General features: G+C 40.2%; 1 protein-coding gene across 3 annotated transcripts in view; it reads left to right on the top strand.

The window, feature by feature from the left end:
- The first annotated feature begins 5,460 nt into the window (after positions 1–5,460).
- Positions 5,461–23,518, top strand: part of OTUD4 (OTU deubiquitinase 4) — a 41,815-nt gene continuing 23,757 nt past the window's right edge. For 2 of the 3 annotated variants that reach the window (XM_059922560.1, XM_059922559.1), the window contains exons 1-7: positions 5,461–5,695; positions 9,945–10,028; positions 12,796–12,846; positions 18,209–18,255; positions 18,954–19,026; positions 20,161–20,242; positions 21,903–22,035. In XM_059922560.1, coding sequence (XP_059778543.1) covers positions 5,537–5,695; positions 9,945–10,028; positions 12,796–12,846; positions 18,209–18,255; positions 18,954–19,026; positions 20,161–20,242; positions 21,903–22,035 — 629 coding nt within the window. In that variant the 5' untranslated portion in view covers positions 5,461–5,536. The remainder of the gene's footprint in view (positions 5,696–9,944; positions 10,029–12,795; positions 12,847–18,208; positions 18,256–18,953; positions 19,027–20,160; positions 20,243–21,902; positions 22,036–23,518) is intronic. The other variant, XM_059922558.1, reaches the window with a different exon arrangement.

Raw genomic sequence — 23,518 nt, 5'->3', positions numbered from 1 at the left:
CACAAGGAAGTGACAGCTGCTAAGATAAACTAAACCATAGTTTGATTCCACTTACTTAGTTCATCCCCTGAAGCCCAGGAGAGTTTCAAAATGAGGAGGTAGCCAACAGTGCCAACGTGGCAGCTGAAGGAGAATGCAGATTGGTGATGAAGAAAGTCATTGGTTGAAATAACATCAGAAAACCTTTATGGAAGTCCTTCAACATTTGGGATTCCCAAATTTTCAGGAAAAATTTTTTTTTCTGAACTTTCCAGAAAAAAAAAAATGTTCTGTGCAACTAAGGATGTAACTCTTGTACATAAATTCTATTTGGCCCCAAATACCACTACCTATTTAATATTGAAAGAAAAATATTCTAGAATACATAGATTAAGTAATTGTAACAAGAACAACAACAAAAACTGGTTGGTTAAATAAGTTTATTTTTCTCTCACAAAATAGTCCAAGCCTTCATTGCCTTGAAGCATTCAGGGACCCTGTTTCCTTCATCTCCTTGCTCTGTCCTCTTAGGGTGTTATCTTCGTAATCAATGCTGGCTTTGTTTCAACCGTGTTTTCAAATGAGCCCAAAGGAAGCAGGAAAGACTATTGAGGGCAGGAGGCTTTGTCTTTAAGGAGATGACCTGGAAGTTAAACTCATCAATTTTTAAAAAAATTTTTATTTTTTTAAATTAATTAATTAATTAATTTTTGGTTGCTTTGGGTGTTTGTTGCTGTGTGCGGGCTTTCTCTAGTTGCCGCGAGCGGGGGCTATTATTCATTGCTGCGGTGCACGGGCTTCTCATTGCGGGGGCTTCTCTTGTTGTGGAGCATGCGCTCTAGTCTAGGCACGCGGGCTTCAGTAGTTGTGGCACGTGGGCTCAGTAGTTCTGGCTCGCGGGCTCTAGAGCGTAGGCTCAGTAGTTGTGGCGCACGGGCTTAGTTGCTCCACGGCACATGGGATCTTCCCAGACCAGGGATCAAACCTGTGTCCCCTGCATTGGCAGGCAGATTCTTAATCACTGCGCCACCAGGGAAGTCCCAAACTCATCAATTCTGCTCACATCTCATTGGCCTACAATCGTCACGTGGTCACATTTAGTTCCAAGGTAGGCTGGGAAATGTGTGCATGGCCATCCAGCTAATATTCAGGAGAAATAAAATGCAAAGTGGAGGACAGTTAGCAGTCCCTAGCACATAGGATCTGAAAGAAATAGGCTTTTCTTCATAAAATAGGTTTCTTGTGGGATTTAATTACTTTAATTTTTATAGAAAACAAACCAAAATGCTATGGGACAATGAAGCCCGGACATTTTAGGTTTTTCTATTTTTGTAAAGGATTTTATAGATTAAAAAAAATTCCACTTACCGGCAACTTTACTTAGAGAAATAGTAAAACCACTAAGGATATTAAATTAGTGGTTATTTTCATGAATTATTGACATACGTTCTATGTCTACCTAGTAAAGAGAAACAATGGAGTGTTATATCTGTATTACTTACTAATTGCTGTATTATTCCAAAATTTAGGAGCTTAACACAACAAACATTTATTATCTCACATAGTTTCTGAGGTCAAGAATCTCAGAATCTCAGAATTAAGAATCTCAGACTTGGGGAATTCCCTGGTGGTCCAGTGGTTAGGACTCCATGCTTTCACTGGCGGGGCCCAGGTTCAACCTCCGGTCAGGGAAAAAAAAAAAAAAGCATCTCAGACTTTGGCTGGACGGTTCCGGCTCAGGGTTTCTCATGAGGTTGCAGTCGTCTGAAAGCTTGACTGGGTTGGAGGAGTCACTTCAAAGGTGACTCACATGGCAGTTGCCTGAGGCTCCAGTTCCCCACCAAGAGAACTTCTCTGTAAGTTTGTCCAGGACCCATAGCAACCAGCTTCCACCAGAGTCCCCCACAAGAGAGGGAGTGTAAGAGAACACCAAAATGCCAAAAGGGTCTCTTATTACCTAATTTCAGCCATGATGTACCATCACTTTTGCTCTACTCTATTGATCAAGCAGACCAATCTTGCTATAAGGTGGAGGCAATTACACAGGAGCGTGAATACCAGGAGGTAGGGATCATTGGGGGCCATCTTTGAGGCTGGCTACCATAACACCTAACCTGTTATTGGAAAAAAAACTGCGGAAAATCTACCATTTTTTAGAACAAAAAAATTCCACCGGATACAGTTATCTCCAAAGTGTGTCAGAGCAAACAAACGGACTTGCGGTATTTAACTGTGTACAAGAAAAAAAGTCGACACATTTGCATGAGATGACTTTAATTCCGTTAGGTTCTAAGGAGCATTGAATCCTTCAGGTTATATTTGATTAAAATGTCTGTTCTTCACTTTTGCTAATCAGAAATGGCTTCCTCAGAGCGAACATTGTCAATCAGATGTGGTTTCTTGAAAAGTTTCAGAGGTTAATGTCAACAAGTGAATTTGAAAGCAAGTGAATTTCTGTAAGTATTGGTCCAGTTTAAAGTCATAGGATCCTTTAACATTGCCTAAACAGTGAGCTATATTTGGGGATTTGGCATACAGAGGGTCTGTCTTGGATCAGGTCTCAAAATACCTAAAGGATTTCCTTAAACAGGCCCAGGGTCAGATACAACAGGTGTTTTACTTCTAATTTTGGAACCCAAAGCAGCCAGTTTCGAGTGAGGCTGTTCTGCACTCATTCAGTAAGAGTGAGGATAATAAGTAATTTTGCCAAGACCTCATGTGTAGAAAAGACTGGAAATGTGTTATTCTTCTAATACTTTTGATAACAAACCACATTTTTACAAGATAACAAAGAATTGTAATGAATTCTGATAAAGGCCTCTGTTTTCTTAGTATTTAATAGTTCATTGTAAAAAATATCAAAAGTCAACTTTAGTGCCAACCAGAATACTTAAATGATCACATCCATTTGATTATACTATTATCAGTGAATTACATTTTTGCAATGGAAAATAGAGACATTGTAGTGTTAATGAGGTATTTGGTTTCCTTTTCAAAGTATTTCAAAGGAATTTGGGGGCTTTAGAAAATGGTGATGTTACGTACGTTATTAAAAATATATGTATGTAAGCACATTTAAATAAGATTAAAATATAGATAAGGCTTAAAATGGAAAATATGCTTGAAACACTGTTAGCCACTCAAAATGAAATTATTGTGCATATAAAAAGTGAGCAAAGCTTTTTGAATGACTTCTAAAAAAATTTGAGCAAATGTAATCATGAACATTTCAAGTACAAAGTAAGGTTTGATAAATTTTCAAACGTGAAGCCCCTGGAAATACGTTTCTAATATATCCTCAAGATAATTAGCAATGCAATCTTAGCATGCTAGACACAGTAGATTTCCCATAAATACATATTGAATATGAGATAAGCTTCAGAATTCTTACTGAAGGAATAGTAACATAAATATTAGGAAAGGCATAGTTTTCTTTTGGCATATCAGAAAGTCTATTGCTTATTAATACTACAGAATCTACTCATTTTAAGAATTCAATATTTAAGCTCTATAGTTTAGATATCACTTTACTTTCAATTCCTCTGTGGGTTTATAAGGCAAGCCATATTTAAAAAAAAAAGAAAAGCAAGCCATGTTGTAGGTAGTAGCAATACTGCGTAATTCATTTTGAGTGGAATGAGAAGTATATGCAACGTATATATTTTTAAAGAAAGAAAAGCAACAGGTTTGATTTGAAACTAGATTTTTCTAAAAGTGATTCTGAAGTGTTTATTTCTCTACAAAATGTACAAAATTTAATAATGGGACAAGAAAATTCATTTAGAATACTTCTTTTGTATTCTCTAATACAAAAAATTGGATATTGAATCTTTAAACCTTAAGAAATCAAATTTAGAAGTTCAAAGGAAAAGTGAATATGGGAGTCATTTGTTTGCACCAAGTACCGAAAACAAATTTCTAAAATAGAACTTTCAGTAATTTGCACTGGGCTCTCACCATCTGGCCTGCCTTGCCCCCATTCCAGAGTCTGACCACATGTCTAAACCTACAGAAACTCTCCAGTGCCCCTAGCCCCATCCTGGCGCACCATGGCCTCAAGGCTGGAGTAGATTTTATGGTTAACCATGTCTTTAAATGATTAGGACACCAGATGCTGTTGTACTTTAGTAAAAATAAAATTCTGGTGTCACAAAAACATGCTGGATAAATTCTAGGTTCCAAAGCATAAATTGTCATTCAACTTCGTGGGGTGGGAAGTTGAACGGGAATCCTCCGGCAAGCACTGCTGGAACCCAGGGTAAGTCCAGCACGTTATCAAGCAATTACGAGATGAATTTTTCATGAAAAAATATCTAAGTTTTTCCGGCCGGCGACCATCTCTTTGTGCCGGGGTGGGCAGCTACAGTGGCACGGTGAACCAAAATGTCTGTGGCAAAGGCATCATCTTGCTATAGCGCACGAGCTGTACATCTAATCTCTAATAGCAATCAGCAGGCCACGGTTGATTTATGCACAGCCTGTGTCGCCCCGCACGGTGCCAGTTCCAGGAACCGTCGCCAATTAGCTCTATTTTCTGTTTAAGCCGTTAAAGCCACCTCCATGGAAACGCCAGGAGAAGAGGCCGGGGGGAGGGGAGCAGACAGGTGCGCCCTCTGTTTGGAAATACACAAAGGGCCGACCCAGCAGCCTCAGTGTCCCTGGTAACTCCACGCACGCAGGGCGCGCGCACTTCCCGCGGCCCCGCGGCGCAGTGGGCGGCCGGCCGGGCGGGGCGGGGCGGGGCGGTGCGCGCAGGTTGCTGCGCGTCGGCTGGCTGAGACCCCCCGGCCTGTTCGCGGACGCTGTGCCCGGGAAGCGCGAAGCCGGCTCCGGGCGGCGGCGGCGGCGCCCGCGCTGTAGGGACTTGTAGTCCCCGTGCCTCCCGGGCGCCTCCCCCGGGTAGGCCGGCCGCGCGTCCCCGCCCGCCGCAGGCCGACTTCCTGCCGCTGTCCAAACTACACCTCCCGCCGTCCTCTCCGCTGTCTGGCCGAAAGCGAAAACAAAATCTGGGCTGCGAGGGTGCTGCCCTCCGCTGGGCGCCCCCGCCCGCTCCCCGCCCCTCCGGCGCCCTCCTGCGAGGTGCGGAGACGAAAGGCCGCGTCTTTCTCTTTCGGCTTCCTCGGTTCCCGGTGTTGGAGCCGCAGGCCTCGCTTCACCTGAGCCGGCCCCGCGCGCGCTCGGGTGCGGGGCTTTCCTCGCCTCCGCCGGGTCGGGACAAGGAAACTTGTGGGGGCGGCGACCCCCGGGCGCAGTTGCTGAGCCGGGCGGCGAGGCCGCCGGGAAGTGACTCCTCGCTCTCGGGTTTTCGTGAATTTCCCCCCCCGTTGCCCCTGGGCGCGTGGGCCCTCGGGAGGTGGCCGCGTGCGCCTGGCCATGCATTAAGCAGGGCTCCCCTATGCGCGCGGACCGCTGCCTCGGGCCGCCGCCTGCAGCCGCCGCCGCGTGCCCAGCCCAAGCCCGAGCCGCCGCCCGCCCCAGGCCCGGGCGTCGAGGAGCCGGCGGCGCGGCCATGTGGGGCTAGCCCGCGCCGCGCCGGGCCTGCAGCGCGACCGGCAACATGGAGGCGGCCGTCGGCGCCCCAGACGGCGGCGACCAGGGCGGCGCGGCGCCCCGGGAGGACGCGACGCCCATGGACGCCTATCTGCGGAAACTGGGCTTGTATCGGAAACTGGTCGCCAAGGACGGGTCGTGCCTGTTCCGGGCCGTGGCGGAGCAGGTAATGGGGCGGGGGCCGGGCGTGGGGAGGCGGCGGGGCCGGGTGGGAAGCGGCGGGCGGGCCGGGCCGCCTACCTCCCGGGTTGCGCGTGGCCCCGCAGTCGTCACAGCGGCCCATTGTCGGGCCGGAACCGGACGCTGCCCTGGGTCTGGAAGCTCTAAATCGAAACTTAAAAACCTGTAAATTATCTGGGTGTCGTCCCTCCTGGCGAAGAGGTAATGAGTTGAGGCCAGCCCGTGAGGCCTGCGGAGAGCCTTGTACCCTTGCTTGATGGCTGGCGACTGGGCGAAATGTTCTTTTCCCCTCCTCTTGGTTTTATAAGCACAGCGGTCCCACCAGTAAACCGAATGTTTCTTAGAGGAGGTGGTGCACCAGACTTGACTCGCGGAACATGATTTTTTTTCCTGTTGCTGGACTTTGGAACGGGGGGTAGCCGAGCCCGCCGATGTCCGCCTGAATCAGAAGGGGGAAAATGTACAGTTTGGGAAAGCCAGACTTTGGAAAACGTAGAATGTTTGCAAAGAATTGTCTTTGAGCAGATTCCACTCTTTTTTTTAATGCTCTGCAAGGCAGTGTAGGTGTACTAAAAATAATTGACTTTTAAAAAAAGTTTGTTTTGGAGTTGGTGGTAGGAAGGAAGGGTTTATCTGGGGTTCTTTAGGCCCTTGGCCGAATTTTTCCCCCTTAATGCTGAAAATCACTTTCTAACACAGTTCTTGGGAGGATGTTTCTGATTTTTTTTTTTTTTTTTTTGGTAAGAGAGCTTATTCCCTGTTAAGTAATACTGTAGTTGGTAGGTATACAGTCACCAAAACCCATCTTGTATTGAAAAATAGCTGTTGAAATAGTTGGACAAAAGTTTCACGTTACTGCCCTGGTGTGTATTTCCTACCGTTCACAGTTTGCTTTCCTTTGGCCTAAGGTCCACCCCTCCCGTCTCCTCCCCGCCTTTGGAGTTTTTCTGTTTCTCTTTCTCTCACCTTTTTTGAATGCTAAGTAGCTTTCAAAATTTCTATTTGTGAGTAAATATTTTACTTAACATCTATAGACCAGTCTATTCTTATTTTTTTTCAACATCCAAAGGTCAGCCATTTATTTTCCAAAGGCCCTCGTTTTCACATTAGTAGCATAACATCTTTTTTTTTTTAAACAAGAAATTGATTTAGCAAAGGTGCAAACCTTTGCATTTTGTTGCAGGCATTGTCATTCAAACATTCTTCGCAAAGCTTCCCAAATCGAGCTCTTTTTTAGTTCAGTAGATGTCTCTTACTTTTAGAATTTTAGAATGTTCTAATGTTGCTTTGGGATTTGTTCACACAAACACATCCCAGTCTTTACTATCAGTAGGTAAACAGTCTGTCCCATTCGTGAGTTTCCTGGATCTCCATCTGTCCTGCTGCCTCTGCCTCAGCCTCCCTGGACCCCTTAGCACCTCCAGAAGCAGAAGGAAGAGGTGGAAGTGAATTCAGTCCCTACTGATACATATTGTTAGCTCTAGCAAGAATTCGGTAAGGAAGGAGGTGGAAACAAATCGAAATAAGGGAAGTACGGTGCTTATTTGGAGTTGGATTATCTACATCCTCGTTTATGTTGAAGTAGAAAGGTGTGTCTGGTTTCGGTAGTACATGCTGTAGATAATTGGCAAACTTGATTATAGAGAATCTCTATTTTTAAGTAGAAAGGAACAAGAGCTAGCTGGTTACACTAAGAACTCATTGCTAACGTCAGCTAACACATTTTATTGTATCTTATTGTGATGGGATTTAAGTTAGGCATAAGGGACTGTCCCTTCCAAGTAGGTGATTCTGACTTTTAGTATACTGAGCTTTTAGAAAGCTTAATACTGTGACTCTTGGGGGCAGCTCAGTTGTTCAGTAGACAGGACCAAAGGTAATAATAGCCTTCATGGCCAAAGGCAGTGTGTGCGTTGCAGGGGGAGGCAGAGGACAGTAACAGCAGCCTCAGCCTGCCCTTTAAAAATGTGTACAGAGGATTTACTTTTTTGCCAACGATTTCTCCAATAATATCAAAATAATTATAATTTCTAACAAGGAGTCGCAGTAAGTAATCTAAATGGTGGCCTTTGGCGGGGGGAATGGAGAGGGAGAGACTTGAATTAGCAGGAGTCTTTCCCTCCAAATTACCTGATTTAGATAGGCCCTTCCCTTTTTACAGTTCTGGACGTGGGCCTACAGGAGGCCTGACCTGAATCAGCTCTGTGGCCCTAGAGCTAAAAATAGGGCGCTCTTAGAGGACTTGGAGAAGCAGTGTGTCTCGGCCTTTCTCACTGTTTATCACCGGCTGCCCTAAGTAAAGATTGGAAAGCCTCCTATTTCTAGCTTATTTTCATGTATATAATGATTTGCAAAGATATTTGTCATACCATTTGAATTCTTCCTGAGTGTCCTTGAACTTGCACAGTATTATGCTTTTTAAACAGTTGTCATTTAACCTTGCTTCTCTTAACAGTGCTTGGCTTTGTAAGGCCCCGGCACCCCGCACTTTATCGGAAGTTGCTGAGAGTTTTGCTTCTGAGTAACAGGTTCAGATTTCATGTGCTAATAAAATCTTTGTTAAAAGAGGAGAAAAAACAAGAGATATGCCTGTCATTGTTTTTGATGGAAAATAAGCTTTATTCACTTATGTCTGCCACCTGTTGCTAGGTAAATGGCTTTAAGACTAGCTCCACTTTACTAATGGCAGGAAAGCCCTATCGGATGCCACTGTGGTTTACTCAGACTAATACGTTGATTCATAATAGTGTCTAGCATAGCTTCTGTGAAGGAAGTGTTGCTAAATGTCATTTGTTGAATTGGCAAAAAAATTGTGTGGTGGTTGTTTTTTCTACTACTCAAATCTATTACTATTTGGGCGGTCCTTCAGTGCTGGAAGCTTAGAATATGTAAGGATGCTTTTCTGTAGTACCTAAGACAACAATGTCGGCATACTCTGTTAAGCTGAAAACCAGCTACTATGCTGAAGACAAGTTCATTGCTCACCTCAGCTAGTGCATCTTCAGTGTGTCTCAGTGTGCAGGGACCTGCTAGCTGTCTAAACAGTTGTGCCTTTGCTTCTGTGGGTATACATGAGCCCTGGCTGTTGCCCACAGTGACCTGTAGAATGTGCAGCTGGAGCTTCCCTTTTCCTGAATGCTCTGCTCGCCCTGAACATAAGGGAGAATCACTCAATTGGAACTATAACTCTTAAAGTTACTTTATAATAATAGAAATTCTCAAGAAGCCTTGACAGTAGTTTGAGATGTGATTATTTTATATGTCAGCTTTTTTTTCCTCCTACCTTGACCTTGTGGAGTACCAGGAACACCTTCGTTTGAGACACCTAGTAATAGAAAAAAAAAATAATCTACTCTTTTTAGCGTGGTAGTTAAAGTATTGGAGACTAGCCAGAGGGTTTCAAACCAAAGCTTTAGACTTTTAGTAAGAGACAAAATGCCAGTAAGTTATTCTTTTGTTGAACTAGTTGTTTAACAGAAGAAAACAGAGGCTACAAAATGGGAGGATTTGGATCACCTTTGTAGTATGACTTATTTCAGGTGGTGCTTTAAGATTTGGGGCAAAAGGGCAAGTTTCAAGGCTGTTGGGATGACAGCACACAGGGGCACGTTTGCATCCTGTGTGTTGCTCCCGGGATGTCCTTTCAAGAATCATGTAAGCCTGACAGCTAAAGGATTTAAGAATGAGCGCCTTAATTTTTCTGAAACCACGGTGGACTTAAATTTATACATAAGACAAATAGTTCAGAATTACCGGGAAAAAGAAATTTATCTCTTACGGGCATAAAGCCTCAAAGACGATTTTTGTGGAAGTTGCCTGTCTGTTCTCTTTTGCCACAAGCACAGGATGAGGCTAAGCACCGCACTGCAGGAATTCTGTCAGCCTTGCTTTGTGAAGAGCAAAGTTATAGTAGAGGGCTGGCCGGGAGAGGAAAGTGACTTAAGTTTACAAAGATTTCCCCAAAGGAGTGATTTCAGTGACTTAAAGGAGAAATGGTAATAAGCTCTTCATAGAGTGACATCTGGCTTAAGAAGTACTGCTGTTTGTATGTGTCGTGTCATCTCTCTGGTTAGTGGAAGAGGTGGGAATGAATAAAGAGCTAGAAATGATAGAAAGGGAAAGGGAGACTGATGTCTGCTAGTTGTGAGGTTATGTTGGGTGTGAAAGAAGGCACTAGGTCGTAGCTTGAATCTTCTAACAAAGTGCTTGATGGTGTACTGCTCTTTCCTTTGCAGGTGCTGCACTCTCAGTCTCGCCATGTTGAAGTCAGAATGGCCTGTATTCATTATCTTCGAGAGAACCGAGAGAAATTTGAAGCGGTAATTCATAATTTTAAACGTGTAATGGTGTCTTGACTTATATTTGCATTTTAGCCTTTAGAATGGTCTAGTGGGAATTTCACGGGTTGGATCTTAATGCAGGTTTTGAAAATAACCCTTATAAAAAAGAACTGCTGGGCTTCCCTGGTGACACAGTGGTTAAGAATCCGCCTGCCAAGGCAGGGGACACGGGTTCGAGCCCTGGTCCGGGAAGATCCCACATGCCGCAGAGCAACTAAGCCCGTGCGCCACAACTACTGAGCCCTCGTGCCACAACTACTGAAGCCCGCGTGCCTAGAGCCCGTGCTGCACCACAAGAAAGGCCACCGCAATGAGAAGCCCGCAAACCGCAATGAAGAGTAGCCCCCGCTCACTGCAACTAGAGAAAGCCCGCACGCAGCAACGAGCTGTGATTTTTTTTTTTTTTAAAGGCCATTTTGTGGTATTCATTTATTCAGACATTTAGAAAGCTTCTGTGACAGATGGGTCACTGAGCTGTGGAGGCTGGAAGGATGACTTGGGCAGGACCTTTGCGTATTACGAGTGAGCTTTGTCTGCTGTGATCAGGGAGTAGGGTGTTGTGGTTAACAGTTTTCCGTGATTGGTGACCCCATGTGAATTGTAAAAATTGCACACTTAGGGTATAAGAAATACGCTGAGCATAGCTAGAGTTGAGCCTTTGATTTTATCAGGAGGCATTTATAAATTTTTAATTTTCAGTGTTCATCATTGTGAACTACCTATCAGAACATTGTAATTATGTAAATAATGATTAGTAGTTAATAGAATGTAGTATAGTTAATTAGTAGTTAACAGAATATCAACTTACTGTAATTTTCTCAGTAGTGTGTAGTAGACTGTGAAATAATGCCACAGTGACCTATTTTCATTTTACATTGAAAGCCTTATAGGATTTACTAGTCATTGGTTTTATGAGCTAGAATTATCATCTGACAACTTTCAATGGTATTTTCCCCCCGTTGACTGCCAGAAGAACATTGACACTTTGCATATAACTCAATTCCAAGACTTAATAGGTAAATAGTGTTTAGATGTGTTCTTGGGTTGGAGTTCCTATTTTCAAGCAAAATTTTATTACTGGTGACATTTTTCTGGGTGTCATGTTATAAGATGGACAGTAATATATTCCAGGAAGGAGAGGTACCTGCTTGATCAGGAGATTTGAAAACTTGTTTTATTAAAAAAAGCTGGTAGTGTGGAGGCTAGATAAGAGAGTATTATAGCAGGGGAGTGGAGTGGAGTGGTCCTTGAGTATTTGAAGAAATTACAGGTGAATTAGTTATTACTGTTATTGGCTACTGTTGACAACAGTGGAAATTGCTAACATTGGTTGAGCATTTACTGTGTGCCAGCAGGCATTGTTTTAAGTGCTTTGCATATATTTATTTAGCTCTACAGTCTCAGGAGGTGTGATCTGAGGTTGAAAGTTCCAAGGGGGAAGTTTTGCTTTCCTTATAATGAATACTTCTAACAGTTTCTATTGGCCAGAATTGGAAAAGACTCTCATGGGAAGAAGGGTGTGCCTGTTTACTGACCATGGTTAGTTGGGGCCTCGATGAATACTTTCTGGTTAGAAAGGAGAATCTCAGATTGGATGCAGGCTTGTGTCAGAACACGGCTTAGGTCTTTTGCAACTTTAAATGGTTCTGTGGGGTGGTTTTATTTTTTTTAAGTCTATAGATAATCAACTAATACACAACAGTAGCCTCTGATTGGTGGGATATTTGAAATATGTGGCTATTTTATTACAAGTCTGTGTTGAAACTTAGGATACTTTTTGGAAATTTGACAGTATACAATCTATAAAGGAATTAATCTCCATCTTAAAAAAATCCATGGGCATTTAAAAGATTTTTATAGACCGGGTAGTGTATTTTAATGGTTTTAAGTGTATCACTTTGTTAAATTAACTAATTTAAATAAAATTGAATTTGGTGTTTCAGACAAATGTCTTTTTAGATCTTTCAGTTAAATTAGTGGAATCGCTATGAGAAAAGCAACAAACATTATATAGCTTGAATAAACTCAATTTTTTTTTATATGTTAAAGGAACAATGAAGCAGGCCATATGAGAAAAATCTTGTTGATTCTTCAAAAGATCTTTAGCATTATTAGTTCTCGTCCTTGTTTTTAGTAGAACTGACCTAAGAGAGGATGAATATTCATAGCTGTTAGTAAACTAATATTTCTTAGCTAGTGCATCTGTCTTTAATTCTCTTCTAAGCATTGGCCATTACCAGGTTAGTCTTTAAGTGCTGCTTCTATCATGTAATTTCTCTGTTTACAGCGTCACCTGCTGGGACCTTGAACTGTCTTCTCCCTCAGTCTGATAGTCCTGCCTGGGCTCCAGGCCCTCTGTGAATAGGTGGCAGTCGCGTTCCTCTCTCACTGCGCCCACCGCACCGAGTGGCCCTGCCCCTGCTGGCCAGGTGGCTCCTGTCTTCCCAGCGCAGTGCTGTCCAGCACTTCCTCAAGACGCTGTCCCTGTGCCCAGCCACGTCCTGTCCAGGAAATGTTTCCGGACAGTGTTTCCTTCTTTAAATTCTTTTGTATGTTTATGATGTTTTCTTAATGATTTGTATATATTTTCATAATTAGATTTGATCTGTGCATGTGTGTATATATAATCGATATATTTTGGTATTACTGATGTATCCAAGGTTTGTGTAAAAATTCAGTAATTCACAGTGAAGAGATTAACTTTTGCTTCGATGTATTTGTAATAGACTTTTTTCTCTTTTTGCAGTTTATAGAAGGGTCATTTGAAGAATATTTAAAACGTTTGGAAAACCCACAGGTATGCAGTAATCTTCTGACGTATATTTCTGTTTTTTATATGTTAAATAATGTATTCAAAATTCATTACGAGAGATTAGTATTACAGTGTATGGAGGGGTTTCCTTATGAACATTTACTATCTTAGGTGCGCGTTTTATGCAGCATTTAATTGGAAGACAGTTGGAGCTGTGTACTGTGCACTGTTGCCTCACTGAAGACAGTCGGGCTATCTTTATCTGTCATAACGGCATAAAAGACCTAAAATAACAGTGCTGATGATTTCCAGGGTGCTGTGTTGGTATGTGTATGGGGCTTGGTGGACAGGGCGATATTTGATTGCTTCCTTAGGCAACTGAGAAGACAGTTTCTTTTATGGAGGTTCCATTCCCCATAACATGGGGTCAGTATGAGAAGTAGGGAGAGACTGTTGCGAGTACAAGTACTTCCCCACCAGGTCCCATTGCCAGCACTTTCTCAGTCATTTTGAAGTTAAAAGAATTTTTCTTTTTTTTTTTTTTTTTTTTCTGCTGTCAAAACTAATATTCTTTGTGTAAAAATCCAAATGTTAATGGCACGCCATGTAGAATGTTCCCTCATCCCCGGAGGTAATCACTGTTAAGTTTAAAATGACATTAGCAAAGGAAAAAGCTAAGAGAAGGAGTCAGGTAGGGAGGAAAGGGAATAATAACATAGGAATAGGGTGTTTGATCAATGTTTGGTGTCTCCCTTCAATTCCCTAACTCTAATTTGAGTGCTTGTTGTGGGCCAAGAATGGCCAGGCACCTGGGAGGCAGAGGTAACTGGGATTTGGATGCTGTTCTCAGGAGTTTCCCTGTGGTAGGGAAGAACGTCGAACACCAGTGAGAAGGTACATGTGTCGTAAGATGTGTAGGTATGGTGCTATAGGCATTCAGTTTTATTCCTAGCTGGGTAGGCAAAGCAGGAGTTTGAGAGTAAGAGGGCATTTGAACTCTGAAGAGCTTCTGGATAAGAAATGCCTAGGGTGAAGGGCATTTCCAGGTAGTGAAAATTGTGCGCAAGACAGATAAAGAAAGCAGTTGGGTTTGTGTGGAGCACGGAGCACACGAAGGTGGGAGGTGGTGAGAAATGTCCGAGGGCAGGCTGTGGTGAGCTCATGGGAGGGCGTCAGTGCCAGCCTCATTAGCTTGGAGCTGATACTTGAGGCCAGCATTTCTCAAAGCATCGCCTACAGGCCACTGCATCAGGAAAAATGCAGATCCCTGGCCTCTATTCCAGACCCAAATCAAAGTCTCTGCGCCTGGGGCCTGGGAATCTGGCATTGGGAAGTTTTTCAAGTTTTCTGAGGCAAGAAGTGAATTATGTTTTGTTCACTGCTTTGAAGTGAGAATAGTGCCTCGTGTTTTTGTTAACTGGATGGATGGATGGATGAAAGAATCTTGTGTAAAGGTAGTCTGGAGGTGGATGAGACCAGAGGCAGGAAGACTGGTTCCAGTGGTTTTGAAAAAATTGTTTAATACACGGAGAAGTGGGCACACTATATAGTAAGTGTTGAAAAAGGAAAATAAGTATGGTGTTACTCCAGTTTTGGTGACAAATACCCTCTGAAGATCTTTTCTCTAAATCCACTCATGACTACATTTTTATTTCCGTGATTTTGAAACTGAGTTTTGCCCACAAAAATGGACACAAATTCATTTTCCTGAAGTTTGTAGTTTTTTTCCTCTTAGTTTATAAGCCTCTTTGAAGGCAAGAATTATATATTTTGTTGCTTTTGGACTTCCCGTGGTTACCTGTCAATTTGGGGTGCCTAATTGATCAGTTTGTGTGTGTTGAGTGCATGTTAAAGCCGTATTGCATTATACGTAACAGGTAGGAAAGATTAAACACCAGAATATTAACAGTTCTCTCTAGGTGGTAGTAATACTGGTGATTTTTGTTTCCTTTGTAGAAGATGAAGGAAACAACAAAGACCGTTTATTAATTTTTAATCAGATAAAACCCCACAGTGTCATTTTATAGTAATCTTTGTGCAGCAGTTCAGGCTCTTGGGCTATGAGGGTCCGAGAAAGGATAGCAGAGACATAGTGGGAGTGGAGAGAAGGGGACAGAGGGAGGAAATGAGGCAGTGTGAACTGAACTGAGACTGATGGGGGGGTCTGCAGGAGGGGGGAGGGCAGGTTGCTGCGGTTTTGAGCACGTGGGACAGGTGTCTCCTTCCCAGGGTGCTGGCCAGCCAGATTTGTTACCCTTAGGGCACCCCTCCCGAATCCGCTCAAACTCCCAGGTGTTTCGGGTACCTGCCACACAGGACAGTCGTTTGTTCTTCGTTATTAGCAATAAATATTTGTCTTCCTTTGTTTCTCTTTCTCCCTGATACATGGAATGTATGAAATGAAAAGAGAAATATAGTTGATGGATAAACTCCATTGCTTCATCCAATTCTCAGAGAAAGCATCTTTCTCCTTTTACTTAAAAATACCAGTGGAACATTTTGAAAAATGCCTCGAACTTTTTGCAAGAATATATTTTTGTCAGCTTTACGTAGGTGAAATTGACATACTATAAATTTTTAAGCTTATAATTTGATGAAATTTGACAGATGTATACAGTTGTGTGACCGCCCACAGACATCGTATAGGACGTTTCCATCACTCCACAAAGTTTCTCATGCCCTTCTGCACTTAATCCCCCCCTCCGCCATATCCACTGATGTATTAAGTTTTGCCTTTTCTAGACGGAAAAAAATGGAATGGTATAGTTTATAGTCTTATATGGCTGGCTTCTTTCACTTAGCATAATGGAAACATTTTGAGATTCATCCATGTTGTGTGTATTGGTAGTTCCTTTTTATTGCTGAGTGGTCATTCTCTGTATGCATGTACTGCAGTTTGTTTAGCAGTTTACCAGTTGATGGATACTTGAGTTCTTTCCAGTTTGCGGCTGTTATGATTAAAGCTGCTAAGAATATTTGCTTGCAAGTCTTTCTGTGGGCATATGTTTTCTTTTCTCTTGGATTAATACTACCGGGAGTGGAATTGCTGGATCATATGGTAAATTTATGTTTAACTTAATGAGAAATTGCCAATCTGTTTTCCAAAGTGGCTATGCCATTTTGCTTTCTCATTAGCAATGTATGAGAATTCCAATTGCTCTACATCTTCCTCAACACTCAGTATGCTCAGCCTTTTAAATTGTAGCTGTGTTGGTGGTTGTATAGTGGTATCTCATTGTGATCTTAACTTGGATTTCTCTAGTAATGTTGAGAATCTTTTCATGTGTTTATTTGCCATCCATATATCTTTGTTGGTGAAATGTCTATTCATAGATTTTGTCTTTTTTTTATTACATTGGTTTTTTAAGAGTACTTTGAGTACTTTATATTGAATATAAATTCTGTACTGGATATATATTCTTCAGTATTTTCTTCCAGTTTGTATCTTGTATTTTAGTGTTCTTAACAGTGTCTTTTGGGGAGCAAAAGTTTGCTTTGATGACTATTTAAGAACATTTAAATTAGTTTTTTTGATATAGTGTAGTTCTTTAGTTAAAGTAGATTTTGTAGACATGCTGTGCTCTTACCCACAATGAGGAAGTAGACTAAACATCATACAGAGTGCTGAGTAAATAAAATTATGGCCTTAAGGTAGAAGATACTGATAGAACATAGATTTTTTTTTTTTAATAATTAGAAATTGACCTTGGTTAGAGAAGACAAGAAGATACGATAGACAAGAAAGATGTATCATATATCGCATATGATAGATATGTGTACTTAACCAGACTACAACAGAATTTATTCTGAAGATTAAATATTTAAAAAATGATACATTATTTGAGAGGTGGTATTTTGTTGACACTAGTAGAATAATTTTCCATTTTCTAAAGTGGATATATGGATTCTGCATAAAGTGGATATAGCTTGTGTTTGTGATCTAAGCAGACTGGTTTCAGGGAAGGATTTCCTCTATACCAGAGGGTGTCTTTTGTAGCAGTTTATGAGAAGCTGGGATTGTTAGGCAGAGGCCTATTTTAAGAAGTCTGTTTTAATATATGGCACCCATTTCATTTTGAAAAACAGAGCCAACTTTTGAGAACTATTAAAGTGCAGAGTCTTTGGGGGAAAGATGATTCTTTTCTGAGAGATCAAACCATCCTCTTAAAATCTTTCCTTATCTCAAATTTGTTTTCTTTGAAGGAGAAAGTGGCAGCATTCATTTACCATAGCTCATTATTTTTAGTAACTCTTGGTATTAAGTCTACTAATTTCACAAGTAGTTTAGGAATACATTCTCATGGTGAAAGATTTAATACAGAATGAAGAGTGAAAATCTTTACATTTCCCTCATCTTGAATTTCCTGTCTCCGCTGTCAACTTAGGATATATCCTTCCAGACCTCTTTCTATGAATATATATATTTTTTGTTTTGCACAATAGGATTATTTCACCAACTTACTTTTTACACATAATAATCTGAGTGATCTTTCCAAGTCAGTTCATCATTCTTTTTGATGATTGCATGATGTTTCCATACATAGTTTGGATGAACCATAAAATTATTTAATTATTCCTTATCTATTAGTGGAATCTTGGGGCTATCTTTAAAAAAAAATTTTAAACTATTACAAATAGCTATAGTGGACATGCTTGTTTATATACACTTTTGTGGACATACGAAATATTTCTTTAGGATAGATTTTTTTTTTTTTTTTCTTTTTGGCTGTGCTGTACAGCATGCGGGATCTTAGTTCCCCGACCAGGGATGGAACCTGTGCCCCCTGCAGTGGAAGCACAGAGTCTTAACCACTGGACCGCCAGGGAACTCCCTAGGATAGATTTATACAAGTTGAATTGCTGGGTCAAAGAGTACATGGATATTTAAAATTTTGGTATATACTGGCCCTTTCCTTCTGAAAAGCTTAAGGACTTAAGAGAGATTCCTTTAGTACTAGAACTTCTACCACATGTTAAAGTGATTGCTGGGACACTGCTTTCTTTGTACCTTCAATCATCCTGAAGAGAAGGGACCTGCCCTTTTTCATCCTTCCTGATTCCTGAGTTCTGCTTCGAGTCCGCATCCCATTTTCCGGGCACGTGTCATGTGCTAGGCTCTGTTCTGGGTGCTAGGTTGGAGGGCAGAGTCTTTGCCTTAACAAGTTCTCAACTTAGAGATACTACTCCGTCATCTTGCCACATCAGTAGGAACTCTTACTCTAGCTCTGTTACTAAGGATTTTTGCGACAGAAACTTGGGCTGCTTTTTAGTATATGTTATAGCATTCACAATACTAACAATATTAATGAGCTTTTCTAGCTAATTAGGTGTATCGTATAAAGATATGTATTAAGGTATTGTAAAAAGTAGGAGACATTTATGTGCCAACTTTTTTTGTTCAATACAGGAATGGGTCGGACAAGTGGAAATAAGTGCCCTTTCTCTTATGTACAGGTGAGCACTGTAATAATGTAGGTAAACAAAAATAAAGTCAGTGGGAAATAACATGTTCCGTTGTAGTCAAGTTGTTAAAATAGCAAAGCAGTTTTATGCCTTGGTTGTGAAAGCATCTTTTCTAATGTTTTGCTTTTTTAATTGCATTAGTTAGATTTTGATATTTAGGTATCAATGTATAGAGATTTTAATTTTCCAAATATTTTTGAAATGGAATATAAAAATTTTTCCAGGCCTATAAACTATATCACTTATCAGCCTTCTAGAGAAATGATTTCCTACTCTCAAGGCTGGTAGCATTGAATGGCCCCTAGAACAAAGGCAAAACACTATATTGTCAATTTTACAACTTTTGCCCATTAGCGGAGCAGGTGAATGCTCTATTTTTTCTTTTTGAAATGTCCTTATAAATATCATCTTCACAATTCCTCTGGTTTTGAGGTCTACTTTTAGAATTATATCTGAAGTTACATATATGCAAATTACATTTAAAATTTTATTTTTTTACGAGGATACTTTTATATAAGTATGTCACAGCTTAGTTATTCCATTACTATCTTTTGTTCACTGCTCTATTTCCAGTGCCTAGAATATTGCTTGGTGTATACTGGGCTCTTGAGTGAATGAATGAATGAGTGATTAAATCTCAATTCATGAAATACATTTCATCAGAAGTAATTTCTACATGTTATTTTCAGGAAAGATTTTATAATTTACCGGGAACCAAATGTTTCTCCTTCACAAGTAACTGAAAATAATTTTCCTGAAAAGGTAAGAATTTTTCTAAGTGTTTCTAAAGGATTTAAGTAAAAGAACCACTCAGTTGCCATCTTGACTGCCTAAGCTATAATTTTTAAGTGACTTTTTGAGTTTTTTTAAGTTCCTATTAATCATCCATGAGTTACATTATTTTGTATTTGTTTTTTTCCACAAATCACTGTGTTGAACTCTATCATAACATTTTACTAGAGAAAAAAAATTGAGATAGTAGTGTATGTGATTAATTAGACTATTGCTGTTTTACATCAATATAAACATTAAATAGAAATATAACTTGTGAAAATGGGTTCTGCGATTGCATCCACAAATACTTTGGTAATTGTGATGTATTTCCCATTGTAAAGATAATTCACTGGCTAAGGTGGTATTATTTAGTCACAAAGCAGAAACAAGTGAAAAATGATGTGAAGCCTAGAAAGGGGGAAAAAACATGATTCATTATTAGAGAACTTTGTTTTGGTATCATCCAGGCCAAGTTGAAGTGTCTTATCACCATGCAAATGGTGGTAAGGGGGCAGGTAACTGAGTGAAATAGACCTTTATAAGGACTTGCAGGTTTCCAAGGTGCTTGGCTCTGGATCTGGCCTTTCCAGTATAATTTTTGGAATATGACATAATCTAAGCAAAATCAGTGTGTATTTCTCTTAGCATAAGTGATTGACTTATGCTAATACACATAAGCCTTATATATACACATACAGTACACATAAGTGATTGACTTATTTAGAAGGTACTTAAAACTGTAAAGCAGAAAAAATTTACCTTTGATTCTGCTTCTTACAGGTAAGCATTATTAAAGTAAGGTTTTAGAATATTTTCTTACAGTCTTTTAACCCTCATCTTTAGGTAGTTGAAATCACGTTGTTTTCATATATTGTGTATGATTTTTGTGATCCCATAAACATTTCCCCAAGTCAGTAGGAACTTTTGATTCATTGGCTGTGTAACATTTCAGCATATGGATGTACCATAGTTGACCACATTGGAGCTTTAGGTTACTTCTAAAATATTCACTTCCTACTAGGAAATTTATTTACTAGTAATTCAGAGATATTAGAGATGTAAGTTACTGTGTAAATGTCATATATGAAGGGCTGAAAAGTGTATTTTATTTTTCCCTTTCAGGTATTACTGTGTTTTTCAAATGGAAATCATTATGATATTGTCTATCCCATAAAGTATAAAGAGAGCTCTGCTATGTGTCAGTGTAAGTAATCACCCTTGTGCTTATACAGGAAATTTTCTTCCTAAGCATTATAGTCTTAATGCAAACAAGTCAGGGCAAATACACTGTTTTGTTGTAGAAATATATTTCTGAGAGCCTTAGGTTACCAAAAATGTTAATACTATAATAAAAACTTATTTCAGTAGGAAAAAGCACTAGTATAGAGTTTGGCTTGTAAATACAAAGTTATTTTTTCTTGCAGTAATTAATTTCAGTAATAAGGATTTGTATGTGTTTTTAAAGCTGTTAGTGTATAGCTTGAAAATCTAAATGACAGAGGAAATCAAGTATTTGATCGTATTTGGCTCTAGACCTGGGTTTCTTGACCTTGGCGCTCTTAATATTTTGGGCCGGATAATTCTTTGTTTGGGGGGTTGTTCTGTGCATTGTAGGATGTTTAGTAGTATCTACTCTGTCGATGCCAGTAGTGCTCTCTCTCCCATGTGAAAACCAAAAATGTCTGTGGATTTTGCCAAGTATTTCCTGGGAGGATAAAATACCCCTTCCTTCCCCAGTTGAGCATTACTGCTGTGGTAGCTCCTTCCTGCCTTCTTACTTTATCTCCTTTATCATCTATTATGACCAAGTGCACATGACTCATACAAAGCAGTGGTGCTGGGCATGTGATGGGCATTTTTCCTCTGTTCTTTAGCTGGGGGTGACCAGTAAAGACATGTGTAATGTAAAATTTTAAATTGATCTATTTGAGACATGGGAGTCTAGCTGTCTGTATCCTGGGCTATGTCCTCCGCCTGTCCCAGCTAGTCAAAATCTGGACATTTCAGCTTTGGGAAGGACAGCTCATGGCACCTACCTTTCCTGTACTTCTCAGAACCTGTGGTTCGGATGATATTGGGATGGATGCAAGGTGGTCTATGAGAAAGGGGGTCTCTTGGGGACTTGTTTAGGGGATGGGCACCATTGTCGATGAATTCTTCGTGGACTTGTTTGGGTAAGGTTCACTGTAATTAAACCAAGTGAGAGTCCTGAACTCCCACGTGTAGGTTTTGAATGTTTGGTAATATATATTTCTATGTTCTCTGGAGTTTGTGTTTTTTTTCTTCTTTCTTTAAAGCAAAGAAGTTGTCTAAATATGCTTCAGTGGCTGCTGAGAATACATTTTACAACGGTTTCTTTTTAGTCCATTATGAAAAGTTATCTTCTTTCTAGCAATCTTAATGTTCCTTAGGTTTTCCATCCAAGCCTCTTTAGGTTGGGCAGGTTGTGTGACATCTCTAGTTCTCAGTTTCTTCATGTGTACAGTTAGAATAAGAACATTTCACTGTGCTGGCATTAAATGGTGAAGGTGGTGTGTAAAGGCTTAGCACAGTGTGTGGGATGTAGTCATCGGTCACTGTGCGTGTTTAATTTTATCATACTTGGTTCAAAGTTGTGATACCTTTTTGTGTTATTGTTAGTTTTAAAAATGTCAGTATATTATATAATGATTTTTGAACTAATTAACTGCAAAGACAGACATCTAGTTCCTCTCTGTCTAGGTAACTTTCTGATTAAATTGTGTTATTGCTCATAAGGTGTTACAGGTATTTAGTTAGGATTTGGAAGCCCGGGCAATCTCAATGGTATGTTAAAACGTAAAGTGAGTTAATATTGTGTAACATCTCTCTTTTGTTAATTGCAGCTCTGCTTTATGAATTGTTGTATGAGAAGGTATTTAAAACTGATGTTAGTAAAATCTTGATGGGACTAGACACCTCTGAAGTAGCTGAGGAAAACAACAGTGAAATATCAGATTCAGAGGATGACAGTTGCAAGTAAGAGTGAATTTCAGTCCTAAAATATCTTTGTAGTGCCATACAAAGAAACAGTTCAGTAAATGTTTCTGCATGGAGTAGCCTCACATATTGAGGTATTATGGTATTCCTAAAATACAGCAATATGGAAACTTATGCAGTAAGTTTCTTTTTTCCTGCCACTAATTTTATCTCATTTCTATTATAGGACTGTTTGTTTTGAAAGTTGATTTTGTTTGTTTCTTTGTTTGTTTTTGCTAAGCGTCTATTTCTGTGTAATCCTGATGCACATATCTCTGAAATAGATTTGGTCCTGCCTATATGTGTGTATATTCTAAAATTTTAAGGTTAACCTGTCAATTGCTTACATATCCAGTGATGAAAACGGCCATTTTGATTTCCTTGACTTTCTTTTATTGTTTTCTTTCTTAGATAATGCCGCCTCTTTTTCTTTTTATATAATAAAAATCCCAAGTTGGGGTATAAGTATGTGAACAGCTCTGGATAATGCCTTTGTTTATGTTGCGAATAAACACCTTTAACTTAGAGTCTGCAGCTTATTTTTCTTTTCCACTTAAGACATATAGGGTAGCGGTTAAGAGCTTGGGCTGTGGACATCCTAACCTGGTTTCATTCCTGGCTTCCTGCCAAATAACTGAACTTGGGGCAAGTTACTTAAATTCACTAAGAAGCCTCAATTCTATAGGTATAAAATGAGGACATATTAGTATTTCTTTAAAGTGGAGAATTTATAAGAATTAAGTGAGATAACATGTAGAATGCACAGCCTAGTTCCTAGGTAGAGTGTCCAACGTATATTAGTTTTTATCAGCGATGTTAAGAAGTTTACTCTGTATTTTATAAGAACCGACCTATTTCATTCTTGGTGAAGCTAAAAGTATATCATTCCTTTTGTATGAGAGTATGAAAGTACCCTTCTTGGTGTCACATACTGTCAAACTAGAGAAAAATGAAATTAAGCCTCAGGATATCTAATTCTTTATTAAACACTTAAATATATCTCTATTTGTAATTCCCAGCATTTCTTGAATTAAATTGTAGATCCTGATTGAAAATTTGGTTGACTACCATTTTTACATAAGAAAGAAATGAGTCAGATTAAAATCTGGGTCTGCCATTGTAAGTTTAATCCTAGAATAGACTAATTAACTTTGCACAGATGGAGATTCTGTTGCATGGTTTTCTCCAGGTGCCTAGTATGATTAAGGCATGTCATTGAGCATAGGGAAATTTTGCGGGAGAATGAATAACTAGCTTGTTGTAGCTTATTAACTTTACTTGGTGTGTGGGGACTTCCAGCAGATGCCCTTTGGTTGCTGCTGCAGTTTTAGCAACAGCTGGGTCTGGGATGGCAGCTGGCAGGTGAAGTAGGAGAAGTGTGGAGTAGAGGCTAGTAAGCTGGAGAAGTTTACCAGGGATGGTGTGCTCATTGTAATGATCAGTTTTCCTTTTTATACTATATTACTGAAGCCCTTGGAACATG

This window comes from Balaenoptera ricei, chromosome 5, assembly GCF_028023285.1.
Source record: "Balaenoptera ricei isolate mBalRic1 chromosome 5, mBalRic1.hap2, whole genome shotgun sequence".
In the NCBI taxonomy this organism is placed as follows: Eukaryota; Metazoa; Chordata; class Mammalia; order Artiodactyla; family Balaenopteridae; genus Balaenoptera; species Balaenoptera ricei.
The sequence above is the reverse complement of the archived record's forward strand: the minus strand, read 5'-3'. Positions and strand labels throughout refer to the sequence as shown.